At 43.0% G+C, this 16,575-nt stretch overlaps 1 protein-coding gene across 5 annotated transcripts in view; it reads left to right on the forward strand.

The window, feature by feature from the left end:
• The window catches only part of THUMPD2 (THUMP domain 2 tRNA and snRNA guanosine methyltransferase), a 32,237-nt gene that overhangs the window by 2,649 nt on the left and 13,013 nt on the right, over window positions 1-16,575 (forward strand). For 3 of the 5 annotated variants that reach the window (XR_012941263.1, XM_076065619.1, XM_076065616.1), the window contains exons 2-4: window positions 6,599-6,742; window positions 14,004-14,133; window positions 15,363-15,811. Coding sequence is in view for 4 of the 5 variants with exons in the window: in XM_076065619.1 (XP_075921734.1) it covers window positions 6,599-6,742; window positions 14,004-14,133; window positions 15,363-15,811 (723 nt within the window). In the remaining variant the exon portion in view is untranslated. Of the gene's footprint in view, window positions 1-3,148; window positions 3,563-5,471; window positions 5,519-6,598; window positions 6,743-14,003; window positions 14,134-15,362; window positions 15,812-16,575 lie in introns of those variants that run through there. The other 2 variants (XM_076065618.1, XM_076065617.1) reach the window with 2 other exon arrangements.

The following is a 16,575-nucleotide window of genomic DNA, read 5'->3' on the forward strand; positions in this document are numbered from 1 at the left end:
AGCTCTTTGCTACATTGTTGTTCATAATTTTTGGTTTCATATAACCGTATTTTGTATTGCCGGTAGCATAACCGGTAACCGAATGGTACAAATAAAACCTGGGAGAAATCGGTTACAGATTTTCCACGCATATAGAAATAGCTATCATTAATAAGTGATATTAAAAAAAAACATTTTAAAAAACACGCTTTCATGAAATGTACCGTACTAGTAATGGCAGAACTCCACGACTCCAGTAAGTGGCCCCGAAGCTTGCCACAACGTAAGCGACCGTGGTGATTTACAGCCAACGTCAGTTTAGCGTGGACAATTAGAGCCAAGCCAAAACATAACATGTAAAAAATGTTTTAAAATATATATTTTTTAAACAAAAACGACGAAAACGTCGTGAGAGTTTTATTGTATATATTTTATTATTTTATTGTTTCCCTTCAACGTGACTTTACCGAAAGAACCAAGAATATGAATCACTGCAGTCACGAAAGCTTTAAATCAAAATAAATATATTTTTTTAGGATACAATATAGTACTGTCATCAGTATGACGTAAGTAGACCAAGTTTTCAGTCGATACCACATTGGGAAGTGGGTTAAAATTGAGTTACAAGATTTGAGGATACAACAACAACAACAGACAGAGTAAGTTAATAAAAAGCGTGCACAAAAAAATAGCTTTTATTTACCGAGACACTAAATGAGCTCCTGCAGTGGAGCAATGCTAATCACGCCTGACCTGCCGCTCAGAAGCAGCCTGTTTCAACTGCATGGCAGCTGATACAGGAAATCTTCTAAACCCCCCCCCCCCCATCCACTGCCTCTGTCCACCCAGCAGGTCGCGTGCGGTGGGGTAAAGTGTGGGGACACTCACCTCTTACAAGACGCCTGGTCAGCGTGGAAGAGTAGGCCAAATGTCCTCCATATTGTTTGGTCCTTTCGGTAAAGTCACGTAGGTGAAAAAATAAATAATAAATAAACATACACAAAAATAACCCTAGAAAAATATAATAAATAAATCACGACGTTTCGATTGCAACACAAGCAATCATCATCAGGTGTGATAACCACAGCAAGGATTTTTTTACTGAAATCTGGAACAAATGCCCTCCCCCTACAGCGCCCCCTAGTGGGATGCCCTTCCGACAACTAGCTTGACCGAGCAAATTGCAGGGCTAAACTAACGTTTACACTTTTTCCAAGTTTTAACGGGGAAACGATGGCAAAAACACGGACCACGCCGTGACTGAGACTGCCGTGACTGAGACTGCCGTGCGTTCACTGCGAACGTTCCGATTGTGAAAACGGTTACCGGTTTATCATCGTTGTAAGCACGGTCTCGCCGCGAGGCTGCTGCTGCCTGCCATGTCGTGGCTGCGGTTCCTGGAGAGATTAAGATTTACATGGACGGCGACGACCACGCTGTATAAAAACAAAATAATATTTTAAAACTACTTTTTTTAAAAACACGCTTTCATTAAATGTCCCATACCCGTAATGGCAAAACTCCACGACTCCAGGAAGTGGCCCCGAAGCTTGCCACAACGTAAGGGGACCGTGGCCAATTAGACCCAAGCCGAAACATAACATATAAAAAAGATGGTTTAAAAATATTTATTTTTAATGATAGAATATAGTATTGTCAGTAAGACATAAGTATACCAAGTTTGCAGTCGATACCACATTGGGAAGTGGGTTAAAATGTAGTTATAATATTTGAGTTAAATAAAATCGTGTAAAATAAAAATGGGACCTTTTTGCCGGAATCAAAGTATGAAAAAATAAGAATATCTTTTTACCCGTTCTGGCAATAAAACAGGTGATTAAGATGTTCAAACGCCAAACATAAACATTTTGCAAGGAATTAGGTCTGCATTAACCCCACACACGGCAGTATTTGTTGTGAACATGCCAGAAAAGGTCAAATCTATTCTTGTTTTCTCATACTTTGATACTTGAAAAAAAGGTCCCGTTTTGTAGCTGCCCACGCCGAGCTAAAAATGCTCCGAAAGTGGCATTGTCTTTGTACTGTTCAACCTTTTTGCCGTCCTCTGATTACTGTTGTTACGTTTGTTTTTATAGCTTTATTTTGGTGATTCGAAAACATATTGTTAATCTAGATTGTCTCATGGTTGTTGTTGGCTTGCACCACATTGTGCTTTTTGCACACAGCGTTTTAATACGTTTTTTGTGTGGAATATTTGCTGGTTTATTCCAGGATGTTTTCTGTTGCGCGTCGTCGCTTTAAGATATTCTGTGTTCAAATTTTGTTTGTTGCGGTTGCACCCGACTTAAGAGCCACATGGCTCACAGGGTCATACCTAATAAATTAAACTTGAACTTGACACTGGTAAGCCAATCAGTTTAAAAAAAAACAATGTCTCATTTTTATCAGAACATTTTTTTTTGCATGTTCACCACAAAGTACGTGTGATTCCTTGCGAATTTTATCTATTTGGTGTTTGAAAAATCTTAACACCCATTTTATTGCCAGAAAGGATAAAACATTTTTATTTGAAACAAAAAAAATTAAAATTGTCGGGTTTTTGTCGAAATGCTGCTCCTCATCGTTTGATATCCAACTTTTGCAAGACGAGTGCATCCACCATTAAATAAGTAATATTTAAAAATACTTTTTTTAACAACACGCTTTAATTAAATGTCCCGTATTAGTAATGGGAGAATTCCACGGCTCCAGGAAGTGGCCCAGAAGCTTGCCACAACGTAAGGGGCCGTGGACAATTAGACCGAAGCCAAAACATAACATATTAAACAGGTTTAAAATATTGTTTTTTTTAAATGATATAATATAGTTATTGCCATCAGTATGACATAAGTATACCAAGTTTTCAGTTGATACCACATTAGGAAGTGGGTTAAAATTGAGTTACAAGGTTTGAGGATACAACAGACAAGAGTTACATCTTGATTTAAAGCTTTCGTGACTGCAGTAATTCATATTCTTAGCTCTTTCGGTAAAGTCACGTTGATATATTTTTATTATTTTATTGTTTCCCTTCAACGTGACTTTACCGAAAGAGCTAAGAATATAGACAAGAGTTAATTAAAAAAGCGTGTACGATCTTGATTTGAAGCTTTCGTGACTGCAGGAATCCAGTCTTTGGTTCTTTTGGTAAAGTCACCGTAGGTAGAAAATAAAATAAATATTTTAAAAAGGAAAGTCTACGTCTCCCGGAAGATGTGGTAGACAACTTCCGGAAGAGGTGGTCATCTTCCGGAAGATCTCACCGACTGGAAGCAACAAAAAAATAAATCATCTTCCGGAAGACGTCGCAGTCTTCCGGAAGACTTCGCTGCGTTATAACTCGCTTCTGGAAGACGATCCGCGTCTGCCAATAAAACGCAGGAGCCGCGCGCGTAGTTGTTTTGGTGGTCGGCGCGCGCTGGGGTTGAGAGAGTTTGAGGGCCGCTTCTGTGCCCCGTCCCTTTAACCCTTCAGCGGAGTCTGCGAGCGCTCTTGCGAATCGCTGGAAGACTCTGCGAGGTTCTGAGAGACTCTGCGAGGTTCTGAGAGACGCTGCGAGGCACTCACGCTCCGCCCTTCCAGGGTGAGCGCGGGCTCAACCATGTGGTGCTTACAGAGGGGGGTGACAGAAGGTGGGGGGGGGGGGTGTGTGAAATAGTTTCGCCCAACTAAGTCATGTTTCTTGACTTAAAGCTTTCGTGACTGCAGGAATTCATACTTATGGGTCTTTCGGTAAAGTCGCGTAGATAGGATGAAAGAAAATAACAAAAAAAACGTTTCGATCGCAACACAAGCAGTCGTCATCAGGAGAAGAAATAGCGGGAGAGCTGCTGATGCAGGCTGTTTTAAAGGTTTGAAATGGGTGTAGCCCAATGGTCATTAACGAAGTGGGCGGGGCTTGTTATGTTAATGTGAGAAAGTTGCATGTCAATGTAAGATCGGAGAGCTACCTCCACGACGACGAAGCTGCGGAGGTGGCCATTGTATTGTGAGAGATTAGCATGTCAATCATTAAGATCGCAGAGCCACCGCCAGATCGAGGACACGAGCGACGGTGGCAGTGTTAGTGTGAGACATTTAACATTTTAATGTAAAACCAGAGAGTCGAAAATAACTACGAACATCAGAAGGTAGGATGGAAACATCACAGCCCTGTTATGACTTAAACTGGTTAACAACGTCCTTCCAATGATTGCTCAATTTGTACCCATCTTCTCGGTTGAAATTGTGTCTATATATATGGATGGCTTCATGAAATAATCTTTGTTGATAGCCAGTGGGCTTGCAAAGTACCTTCCTCTTAGAGAAATCAATTTAGTGTGAGCCCACCACATTAAAACAATAATCAGCCATGGCCGAGGTATTGATCCTACCGTGTTTCAGATCTGCCTTATGTCCACAAACACGGTCCGAGACATGTTGCTTAGTTTCCCCAATGTAACTCCTGCCGCAGATACAGCTTAGTTTGTAGACGCCGGGGTATTGCATGTCAGGGATCACATCCTTCACAGATGGGATTAGATCACCCATTTCAAACCTTTAAAACAGCCTGCCTCAGCAGCTTTCCCACTATTTTCTCCTGATGACGATTGCTTGTGTTGCGATCGAAACGTTTTTTTGTTATTTTCTTTGATCCTATCTACGTGACTTTACCGAAAGACCCAAGAATATGTCATGTTTATGTTGTAACATTACGAATATGAGCCTGTTTTATATTTTTTTCTTGTATCGTTTGGCTCCCTTATTCTTTTTGCTCCCCTTTTTTCTGGTGGGGAGAGTGGACCCATCTTCAGGTGAACATTTCTGGTATATACACAGGAAATTGAATGTAAGGACTTTTAACCAGTACCATGGTACTGTGATGGTAGAGGTTGCCAGCACAACGGTACACGTTCCGCCTTGTGGAGGTTGGATGCTTAGGTCTTTGCAAATATCCATAAAAAAGATCAATCATCGCCGTCCATGATATACCTACTGCTAGGCTTCCAAAGCCCTTCACCATGTGCTATTTGCTTCATTTTATTTGTTTTGCTGGTCTATTGAATTCCAGCCTCGTTAACTTGAACAGCGCGCTATGAAAAAGGGGCACTCGTTGATCAGATGGCTAACTGGGCATAAGAGGTGAAACTTTGGAAAATTAGCGGACCTATTCTTGGTTCTTTCGGTAAAGTCACGTTGAAGGGAAACAATAAAATAATAATATATATAAAACAATAACATTCTCACGACGTTTCGACTGTAATACAGTCATCAGGTGTGAAAACCAACGGCAAGAAACATTTCAAATGTTTCTTTCCATTTGTTTGTGTTACAGTCGAAATGTCGTGAGCATTTTATTCTTTTATATATATTTTATTGTTTCTCTTCAACGTGACTTTACCGAAAGAACCAAGAACATGAATTACTGCAGTCACGAAAGCTTTAAATAAAAAAATAAATGTAAAGTGTACATTTGCGATTTCATGCATGCATCGTTACCCTTGCGCATCCAGAGTAATCGGGGAATCCAGATTCAGACCCTGCACCAGCCGCATCGAGTGTAAGTGGCTTTGTACGGTTCTGCACCAATTATGGTGTTTCCTCCCATCTTATCTTCCAAAGCTTTTATAATGACCTTGCTGTATTAAATAAATGTGAACTCGCGTATCACAAATTTGATTGTGCTGTTGGTTACTTTTTTGAAGGCCAATGTAGACAAATTATTGAGGCTTCACCCCCACCCCCCCTGTTGCCTATGCGTACGTACATTGTCAGTAGACTCCCATACACAAGCGTACGCATTTGGGTTAACCCCACCAATCGCTGTGGAGGCCTCTTTCTGCCAATCGGAGACTTTGGCCTATTTTTGAATAACCGTTATGCTTGCACATTAGCTTGGGGTGAGTGCTTGTTATTTTCGGTCATTACACTTGCATCAACTGGAACCAGGGCATTTCCATGCTCGGGTATCCGTTGATTTGTTGCAGGAGTCGCGTGTCCACAATGGCCATGGAGCCACCGTCCTCTCGCTGTTTGTCTTTTGATCTCAGACCTGACTTGTACGTATGCATATACCTGTCAATCCCTTATCATTGCCTACCTTATTACAGACCCATTCAGACGTTATTGGTCACCCTTAAAAATCTCAACGTTCATCCTACAAATCCCATATTGAAACGGCTGTATGCCATATGGATCAAAATACTAAATTTCCCTGTACAAGAATACGGGTAAAGCATATGGGTTGAAAGGTATGCATGTGTGTTGAACCTCTTTCACATTGTACGTAGCCAACCGTGCTAATCGGAGGGTGGGTGCAAGACGACAAACTCAACATAAAAAGAAGTTCGAAGTAAATGAGTTTTAAATCTAGATGATTTAAACGTACACAGCTCCGGTGGCTTCCTAATATCAGAAGGGAGAGCATTCCAGACGGCCGCAGAAGCACATCTGAAAGCGCCCAATGTGGTGACCATCTTTGATTCGATAGCCAGCCAAAAGCCGCTGCTACTGCTGCAAGGATGACCGGAGTTTGCGTGATCGGTTATGCGCCTTGATGAGATCAGCAAGGTATTGTGGTTCATTTGTGGCAAGCACTTTGTTGTGTAATGAGCACGACTTTATAATGTTTTCATTCCAGGACCTGGCGCCCATGTCCGGTGTGGAGGAAACCATGATGAGCGAGGCCTCCCCGTGTCGGCTTGGCTCCTTCATGTGCACGGTGGGGCGCGGCCTGGAGGCCCTGGCCGCCGCGGAGATCGAGCAGCGACTTGGGGCCACACAGGCGAGCCTCCTGATCCCCGTCCCACATTCCCTGCCCTCACAACCCCCCCTCTTCTTAGTCTCTGCCCCGACTTCAGTCTGCACCACTGTTGGTCTCCACATTTAGTCGCCACTTTATTGATCTCATTCTTGGCTCATGAGGCCCAGACGTGGCTTATAGGCTGCGTCTACGAATCCACTGTGTCCATTTGCACCGAGATGTGAAGCAGAAAACTCAATTTAGGATGATGGGAAAAAACAAACAAACTTGAGTATAGATTCAAAATCCAGGATACACACTGGCGTATTCTGTGTCCGTCATTAACCAGCCAAGAGGCTCAGTGGTAGAGTGAGCAGTTCGCAATTGGAAAGTTGCGAGTTCAAATCCTGGGTGGAGGATGACTCAACCCATCATTCCTCGGGGTTCAATAAAATAGAATACCACTTCCTGGGAAGTCGGCAGTGGTTGCTCTATGGTTAGACTCCCCCCACCAAATTTACTACGATAATGAGCCAAGAATGCCTGTGTGTCCCGTGCATGACGTCACTCCACATGAGGCCAACCCCCCCTCAATTATCATGAACAGGTGACGTCCTCCACATGGACCCCCCCTCATTAATAATCATTAGCAGGAGACGTCACTCCACATCGAACAGCCCCCCTCATTAATAATCATGAAGAGGTGACGTCTTCCAAATGGACACCCCCCCCCCCCCATTAATAATAATTAGCGGGTGATGTCACTCCACATGGGGTGGCGAGGCGCCTCTTGCATCAACTTATAACCCTCACTACAAAGGCAGAACCCTCGCGTCACGCGATCTCCGTAACGCTATTGAGACATAGAAGTAAAAAAGACATCATGATGAACAAGGGATTATAACCTTTAAATGAAATAAGTCTGTGTCACCGCGGCCTTACAAATTGCACACTAATGGATGCAATGAATATCACATCGCGGTCTGCTTTTCGCTTGAAAATTTCAGATTTACTGCAATACACCCACCCTTGGACGGGCAAAAGGCTAGTGAATATATAATTTCCACCACTGGCTCAGGGTTGTAAACAGGAGTATGAGCACCACCGCAATGCTCATTGGAGCAGGACATTATTTGAATATTACAACATAAAAAAAATATACATACACAATGGCGGAGCCAGGATTTTCAGGTAGGGGGGGCAACCCCTCCAGCAATGCAAAATGATAGGAGTTGTTAGTAAGTAAGGACTTGTCTCTTGCTTTGTATTTGACGCGTGTGCGGCGATGGCGCAGCCATCGATCGAGGGTCGAATTTGAACCGTGTGATCGGCATCGCGCTCGCTGAAGGTGAATGCCTTTAGGGAAGTCGTGTACTGTATACGCAACTGCGCACAATTCTGTGAGTCACTTATAACTGCTTTGCCATTGCTTATTGCCAATTATGGACTCAGACTATTGTGCTATCATCTCATAGAGTCCCTGGCACATGATAATATGCAACACAGCGGTAGTAGGGGTCACAAAATGCCGATTTATTACTAACTAGCTTTAGTTACCCAGCTTCGCCGGAGACTTGGTTTCTTGTCTTGGATTAATACACGGCCTCTGCGAAGGGTGGGGGGGGATGCGTGACGTCAGCAGGCACACTGCGTGACGCTGCCGCATGCGGGTGACATCACAGATGTGACGTCACCGTTCACTTGCCGTGCAATATATTTTAGCATTGCGTACATTCTGGAAGCTACCCACATGGCAAATTTCAAGTTTGTAGCATGTTGGGAAGTATGCTAAACGATTTAGGTACCTCGGTAAGGGAATGACGTGAGAGCTGAAAATTGTCGCGTTCCCATAGAAATTCCAGACAGCGTAAGCTGTGCAAATTTAATGACGTCAGAGCTCAGCGTTCGAGAGTTTTTGCTGCTTCACACAAGCAGATGTATTTTCTGCTTGATATTTAAGAGCGAGCTGAAATTAGTCGCGGTGACTTAGAAAATCGAGACAGCGATGCCGCGCATTTGTGCGGGATACACGGCCTACGCGGAGGGGCGGGGTGGATGCGTGAAGTCAGCAGGCACACTGCGTAACGCTGCCGCATGCGGGTGACATCACAGATGTGACGTCACTGCTCACTTGCCGTGCAAAATATATCCATGATTGCGCCCCACCCCCCCCCCCCAAAATACAAAAGTCTTTTTATACATTTTGCATTGTGTACAGTCTAGAAGCTACCCACATGCCAAATTTCAAGTTTGTTGCATGTTGGGATGTATGCTAAACATTTCGAACAGACACACATTCACAAATTTCCCTTTTATATATACTGTATAGATAAACCCCAATAAACCGATCGAACTTCGGGATTTCGATCGGATCATTGGGGGTGCACGTGCCACCCCACCATCCCCACTGGCTCTGCCACTGATCTTACAAGTATATCTGGAAAATCCGTCTGGATGCTAAATTGTATTTGCTTTCTTGCTGATTGACTTATTTATATTGATTTCTAAAACTTTTAACAATACACCATGCAAAAACGATTTACAAATATACCAAGTTAAAATTTTGATTTAAAGCTTTCGTGACTGCAGGGATTCATATTCTTGGTTCTTTCGGTAAAGTCACGTAGAAGGGAAACAATAAAATAATAAAAATATAATACAATAAAATTCTCACGACGTTTCGACTGCAACACAAGCAATCATCATGAGGTGTGAAAAACCCACAGCAAGAAATTTAGAAAAAAGTGGCGTTTTTTTTAAAAACGTTAGCTCCACGGAGAGCGAAACGTCGTGAGAATTTTATTGTTTTATATTTTTATTATTTTATTGTTTTCCTTCTACGTGACTTTACCGAAAGAACCAAGAATATGAATACCAAGTTTAGTTAAGTATCGTCTACGCCTGGCAATAATATTGCAGCTTAGGATATTTGTTGTTGGAAGGAGTATTTATTAATTTCAAGATCCTTGCAGCACAGCAATAGACACTGTATTTCAACAGCGTTTACTAGAGATGCTGGTTTCCATTATAGGCAAATATAGATTCTGTGCTCACTAAGCCTCGCTGCCATGTTGGGTTTTTGATTATTTTCTCTCATATGGCTGATGTAGATTCAGAGCAACAACTACATTGTCACATTCAGATGGTCAAGCCAGATAATAACTGCGTCCGGAACAGCAGAGTGTATCGCTGTCATGTCTCCTTCATATTTGTGGATTGAGCATTGCATCGTTATATGATGTATGGTCTGTTCTGGATGACCCACAGTCGCACACTACTGGAGTTTTAATTTTCTATATGTGCATCAGGTATCCGCATCAACCATGTTTTGTGCAGATGAGGTTTAGGGTGTACCACAAGCTTCGTGGAAGATCAAAACCAGGGATCTTCTGTTTTTTTTTCTTATTACATGCAACTGATTTGTCAGAATTCCAAGAATGTTTTTTTAATTAAATATCTACTTTCACAGATTGTGTTGAGGTTAAAAGTTTTGGTTTGTAACAATCTTAAAAAGAATACATCATATGGAAGGTTTTAGTAATCGGGAAAGAAGCAAAATGAGATTCTGCGGCTTTTAACCAAATCTATAAAAACCAGAGAGAGAGCCCTTGAGAAACCAACCCCAGAGCCACAACGTGGGTGCCATTGCACGAATGACGTTACGCACGGCATGGCCTGGGATGAAATGCCTCGCCCAAGTCAGAGAAGTAGATTGAGGCCATAGTTTTTCGTAATTTGGCAATAAACCACTTTGCCATAGAGTCAAGAACATCAATAGCAACAGCTCTGTTTTCACCAATCGCGTTAGTGGCGAATGTGGCTGTGTGTACATGACGGATGAGCAACTCTTTAAAACCATTTGTGGGATGCTATTGGGGCCCCCTGATATTGTGATTTATAAGGTTTTATTGTTGGAAAATAAGATGGATGCTGTTGTGTTTTATGCAAACCGATACCAACACGAAATGTTCCACCATAATTCAAAGCAAATTTACCTGCAAACATTGAGGCAAATGTAAGAACAGAGTTGTTTGCCATGAGTTTTTGAATAATATTTCACATTATAAGCCCAAAATGCAATCACAATATGAAATGTAGACATCAGCTTGTATTGGAAGATATTCTCTCTCACATTGGATATAAATGTTGATATTAACATAGATTTCATGGATTTATTGAAATATATGGAAAGCCTCTGTGCTTCTCTTAATGACCTTGGAACAGTTCCTATTAAATCATGACATTCAATACATGTGGCTACTTTTATAGACTAACGAGAGTATTTCCACACCCTCTTATATAAAAGAGCAAAAAACAACAGGAAAGATTTAAGAGATATTTGATATCGCTTAGGCTGGATCAGTGTGGGAGCAGGAAGTGGCTTAAGGCAAACTTTTAAATAAATCATGTGACTCATTCCACTCTGTTGATTTATTACACGGGCTGCTCCGGGAAGCGTTGAGATGAAAGAGCGGCTGATGTGATCACAAGAACGGATTTAAACTGCTGTGCCGTCCGTGCCTTCATTTGGCCTTCATTTGGCGGTGTGTGGTGAAGGATGATTGTGCCGGAGGTGGGGGGTCACACAGGCACCCCCTGAATTTCCCAGTAGGATCCCAGTGATGACCTGTGTGCGTTATATTTAGTGGGAAAGAAGGTCCGTTTGAAATCATCAACACCTTGTGAGCAGCCTAAGGTGGAGCGGGGAGCAGCGGTGGCACAGAGGTTAACACCGCACGTGATTTCTGGTCGTAGCTCACGTCAGCGACGAGTGATATCTGAACCGGTCTTGGGCCCTCCTGTCACCAACCGAACTAATCGGTGTGGTGATTTATGATAAAACAACCCCCATATCCAAAACGGCATGTCGAGGCCTTCATGCAGCAGTGGATTGACAACTGTACATTGTGAGCAGTAGTGCTAATTTCTGCTGGTGTTTATATACATGAGTGTGTGTGTGTTTCTCCGCATGTATTTTTATACACCTGTGTGTGTGCGCACCTTTGTTTTTTGGTAAGTAGTTGAATAATTTATTTGCAGCCATGGTCAATCCACTGCTGGATTAAAACCTCCCCAGAGCTCCCGCTATCTCTGGCAACGATGTAATATCCCACCTAGCACCTACACATGAGCTGATTTAATTACTCCATCTCAACATTGGATATCCTCTCGGATGCATTAGATCTGTTGCAGTATTATGGTAACCATTAATGTAGAAATTATTTCTTTATTGAAAATGCAGTGTGATAATGAAGTATTGTCTTTCGCTTACAGGTTTTCGCAGTTCTGCATACATTAATATCGGCCATACAAGGTGTAGCTGTATTAATATAAAATTGAGGTGTAATAAAATATATATGGTCGACACAACAAATGACATTTAAAACATCAGATTCTCATCGTAAAGTTACAAGTTCAATTCCTCTCGTCTCTCGCAGGGATGCTCAATCGCCACGTGTGGCCTATCACAAGTTATAAATGGTCCCTCAGCTCTGAAGTAACACAAGGAGAAAGGTGCCGGGGCGCGTGACACACGGTTGTTCGTCACGCGTGTGAAACGCTTGAGAATGAGAATTGTTTGGGAAGGAAACGGTGATTTCCCCAGCTGCTGTTTGAGCAATCGTGTGCAGGCAGCTGCATAAAATAATTTAACGGCAGTATCCGTGCTCCCACTCACCCTGCTCACGATCGGTCAACGATGTCTGTAGGATGAAGGCCTCCTTAAGCTACCACCATTGCTTAATTTATCACGTTGCAAGAAGCCATTTAGCTCCCGCACACCGGCTGATCTCATCACTCCATCTATGCGATGAACGTCTTCTTGGGTGTGTTCCATCGTTTGGCTGCTATTCCATTGTCTCAACTGCTGGCCATCATTCCTTTTAGCGATGCACCTTGCATAAGCATGTAATACCCCATGCGCTTTTCAGATTTTGTTCCATTTTTGAGAACATCCATTTTTCAATTTGATGTGTCACGGCAGATGATATCGACTGATAATAAACTTTGGTCTCGAAGTACATTGGTACAGTAAAACATCTTCCAGATGGGTAAAGTTCGTCGAGCCTTTCTGCTTATAGGGGGTGTCCCACGTCTAGGGCCTGTTTTGTGTCGATATGTTGGTAGTCATTCTGTAATGAGATAGTGACATCTACTGGTTGAAAAAGGGAAGCACGGGTACAGGCACCATTATAAAGATCCAATCCCCAAAGGGAGAGGCATCTAGGCCAAAGGTGAAGGGCAGGGCCGGCCGAGAAACTCCGAGAACCGGCTAGAAAGTTCCACGAGAGGGCGTGGCCGGAGACGGAACCTAGCCGCGCCTGCGGAAATATAAGCGAGGAGGACTTGGGGTTGGTGTGTGGAGTCTTGGGTCCGGACTGCCGCTGTTCGCCGTCATCTCTGTCCGTCGTTCGGCCACGTGGCGGATCTCCTGCGGAGTTCCACCGCCCTCCCCGGCACGCCGTCAGCCAGCGGCCAGACTGGGAGCGGACGGGCAGAACCCGCCGTGTGATCAACCGTGTGTGTAGTCTGTAGAACGTTAATATCTAAGTGTGTACTTGGAGAGGAAGCCGATAACGTTGGCCTGTGCTGTGCCCGTACGTGGAATAAAGAAGAGTACCCTCTACACGACATATCGTGGAAGTCGCTTATTACAATTCTACCAATTTTTGGCAGAATGACGGCCCTTTCCAAGCAACATGAGAGCCCTTCCGCATTTCATAATTCATCTTTGGCTGATTCCATACAGAAAGTTGCCCATTCCACCACTGGTCATGCTGCAGCTGCAGAATGATTCAGAGTGGGCAGGATTAGGTCAGTGATCAGGCATAAGTAATGCAGGCGGATAGCTTCCGCAAACTGTTAGGCCACGAGGTTTTTTGTCGAATACTTACATGCAGATTATCGCAGCCAATATGACGATAATAGATATTTTGGGTTTGGCACCAGATTTATCTGGCCAAATATTTGTCATGTAACCCACCCCCAGTCGACGTTGCCAAAAGAAATTGTCACGTGTACGAACAGGCCATTTTTTTATCTCACCGGTAAGTTAAAGAATAATTCTCACAAACAAAATTTGCAAGTAGACACGATGTTTCGCTTGAAACTGTCAAGCAAGATCAGGTTATGAAACCAGGACGTTAGACTTACAACATATACTGACCAAATAAAATCATGGATTATCGCATCTATTGTAATCGGTCACTATCTGTCATTTCATGTTCAATTGTTCTGCCAGTCAAGCAAGGCTGCGTTTGACTTGTTTCTGTTTTGTTTCAAATTGCATTTCTATCTTTTTTAGGTAGAAACTTCAGACGGTAAAGTGTTTTTCATGGCGAAGGGAGATGAAAAATTATTGGAGTTGAAGTCTGTGGAGCGTCTCTTTGTGCTCGTAAAGAAAATTCCGTCGGTCACTTTGCCACGGAACAAAGGTAATGAATACATTTTCATATTTTATTAAGTTTTCTTCCCTTCCACCGGTTTTCATGGATTGTAAATTGTCCTCTTGTCCATTAATGTGTGCGTGTTCTCTGTGGTAGCGTTTCACGTTAAGTGGCAATTGCCACAGATACGAATCAAAGCGTACGTTGTTTTGCATGCAGATGCAAGAGTGACCTGCATCGCCAAAAGCCAAATTATGAATAAAGTACAGCAATGAAGCTACTGAAAATCAAAGCAAAAAATAACTCAACTGAAAAATCCAAAAGAATATTGCACAAATATAAATCAATGTCAATTAATAAAATCCCTGCAGCATGAGTCTACTTTGGAACATCATTTTTACACTGATTACAGTACGATATAAGTAACAAAAACATAAAACAGACATCGGGTGACTTGGACTCGTGTGTAAACTGCCAAGGATACACTAGTCAAATGCAATTGCAAGTGAGTTTATTATAAAGTGTGTTGGCAATTACAAGCGCTTAGAGTGCATAGAAATCCAAGTGTCTTCTACCACCATTGACTGAGCTTCCCATTCCTTCAATTCACATCTCCATTTGTACTTACGTGATAACTCATTCGGACCAATTAATATTGTGAGGCTCATTGAGTCTTTGCGAATGCATCACTGCCAGTAAAGCTTCTTGAGCTGTGTTTGAAATTAAAATAAGGCGGTTTTCGTAATCAAGTGATTTTATGCCAATAGGTTTTTACCCTTTTATCTGGCACCAAAACTGACACCTTTATACAAGGGATCATGTTTGCAATAACCACAACACAAGCAGTCAAAATGCAAACAAAAAGAGACAACTCTGATAATGATATGCACTGTCCTTGAAATTGATTGGTCCACACCCGAGACGGCTTTTCTTAGAGCCTAGTCTCCACTGGTGTTGGACCAGATGATGCCAAAAGGCATACAACTCAAAAACAGCGCACTATCAGAGTATTGAGAGCTCGGGGTAAGCATTTACATTATGAGACCTCCTTTGCTAGTAGCAAGATATAGTAATAAGTTTTTACCCTTTTATCTGGCACCAAAACTGACTGCTTGTGTTGTGGTTATTGCAAACATGATCCCTTGTATAAAGGTGTCAGTTTTGGTGCCGGATAAAAGGGTAAAACCCTATTACTATTACCAAGTGATTTTAGTTCTCCGGTTTAATTTTTTTGTGCGTTTCCTGTACGTACGTTGAACCCCATTCTTTATTTGCAGGCGCTGGGTTGAGGATGATCTCCAAGCGAGTGACGTCGGACCTCACGTCGTGGGGCGACGCTGTGACGCTGTGGAAGGGCCTGCAGGCTGTGCAACGAGGCCATCCCGGTGAGCGCGTATCCCACAGAAAGAGGCGTGCTCAAGGTGAAACGGCTTCTTGCTGCAAGAAGGAAAGGACATCACCAATGCTCGATCCGCAAGTTGTACCGACAAGGATGGAGCCTGTGCCCGAACGTGTGGCTAAGGAGTTCGATTTGGAGGATGCTGAGCGAGAGACAGACAGGTGTGACGCACGGAGGCCTGCGGAAATAGGAGGTGAATCTGCGTTTGAGGCGCAGCCTGGGAGCTCTGAGATGATGCGCCATCGCATCTGCGCCACAACCGATGTTGAAAGCTTCCGAGTGTCTTTCCGGTGTAGTGGGAACAACAGTCAACATTACAACTCTCAGGTAGGTCCATCGGTTTAAAACGAGTTCACATTTACGTTAAAAGATTAAAACGTGCGATTTATATACTGTGACAGCTTCTGTTTTTTGTGGGACACAGTATGTAACGATGGAAATTTGATTTAAAAGTGACCAAAAATGTTACAAGGGTTTTCCACATGATAACCTGCAATTAATTACATTTATATACACTGATTGAGAGCGCAGCGTGACACGCTGATTATATTTTACAGTGCTTTGAGCCATCATAAATCCATTTTGGCAAAAAATAATTTACAGGAAGTTTGGGCCATCGTGCAGTTTGCAATCCAGTGTGGGCCTGGATGCCTAGAGCTGTAGCGCAACTAGGACATAACTGAGACTGCTTAATTTCACCACAGATCTGAGGTGTGGAGTACCTAGTTCCAACCTGCGCTGGTATAATTCGGAGTAAAGCAGCAGTCAGGGTGATTGGTGATCCAACACTCATTGATTCACACCAGTCACTCGCTCATCGATGGTCAGTTGCATCTTTATCACTTTTCTATCGCTACTACCGTGGTTACTTTTCCCACGAACTTCACTCATTGATTCACTCCAGTCACTCAAAAGTGGTCAGTCGCCTCCTTATCATTCTTCTCTTGCTACTATTCTCCTTACTGTTTCTGTCAACTCCGCACATGCTCAGGAACTCGGTCTACCAGACTCGCTGTTTCATCTCATCGAAACAGCGTTAAACCACCACACTGTGGGACAATACAACACTCACTAACTCACCCACTCGCCAC

The sequence above is a fragment of the Petromyzon marinus genome, chromosome 8, assembly GCF_048934315.1.
Source record: "Petromyzon marinus isolate PM22_M1 ecotype Great Lakes invasive population chromosome 8, UKy_Petmar_22M1.pri1.0, whole genome shotgun sequence".
NCBI classification, from domain to species: domain Eukaryota; kingdom Metazoa; phylum Chordata; class Hyperoartia; order Petromyzontiformes; family Petromyzontidae; genus Petromyzon; species Petromyzon marinus.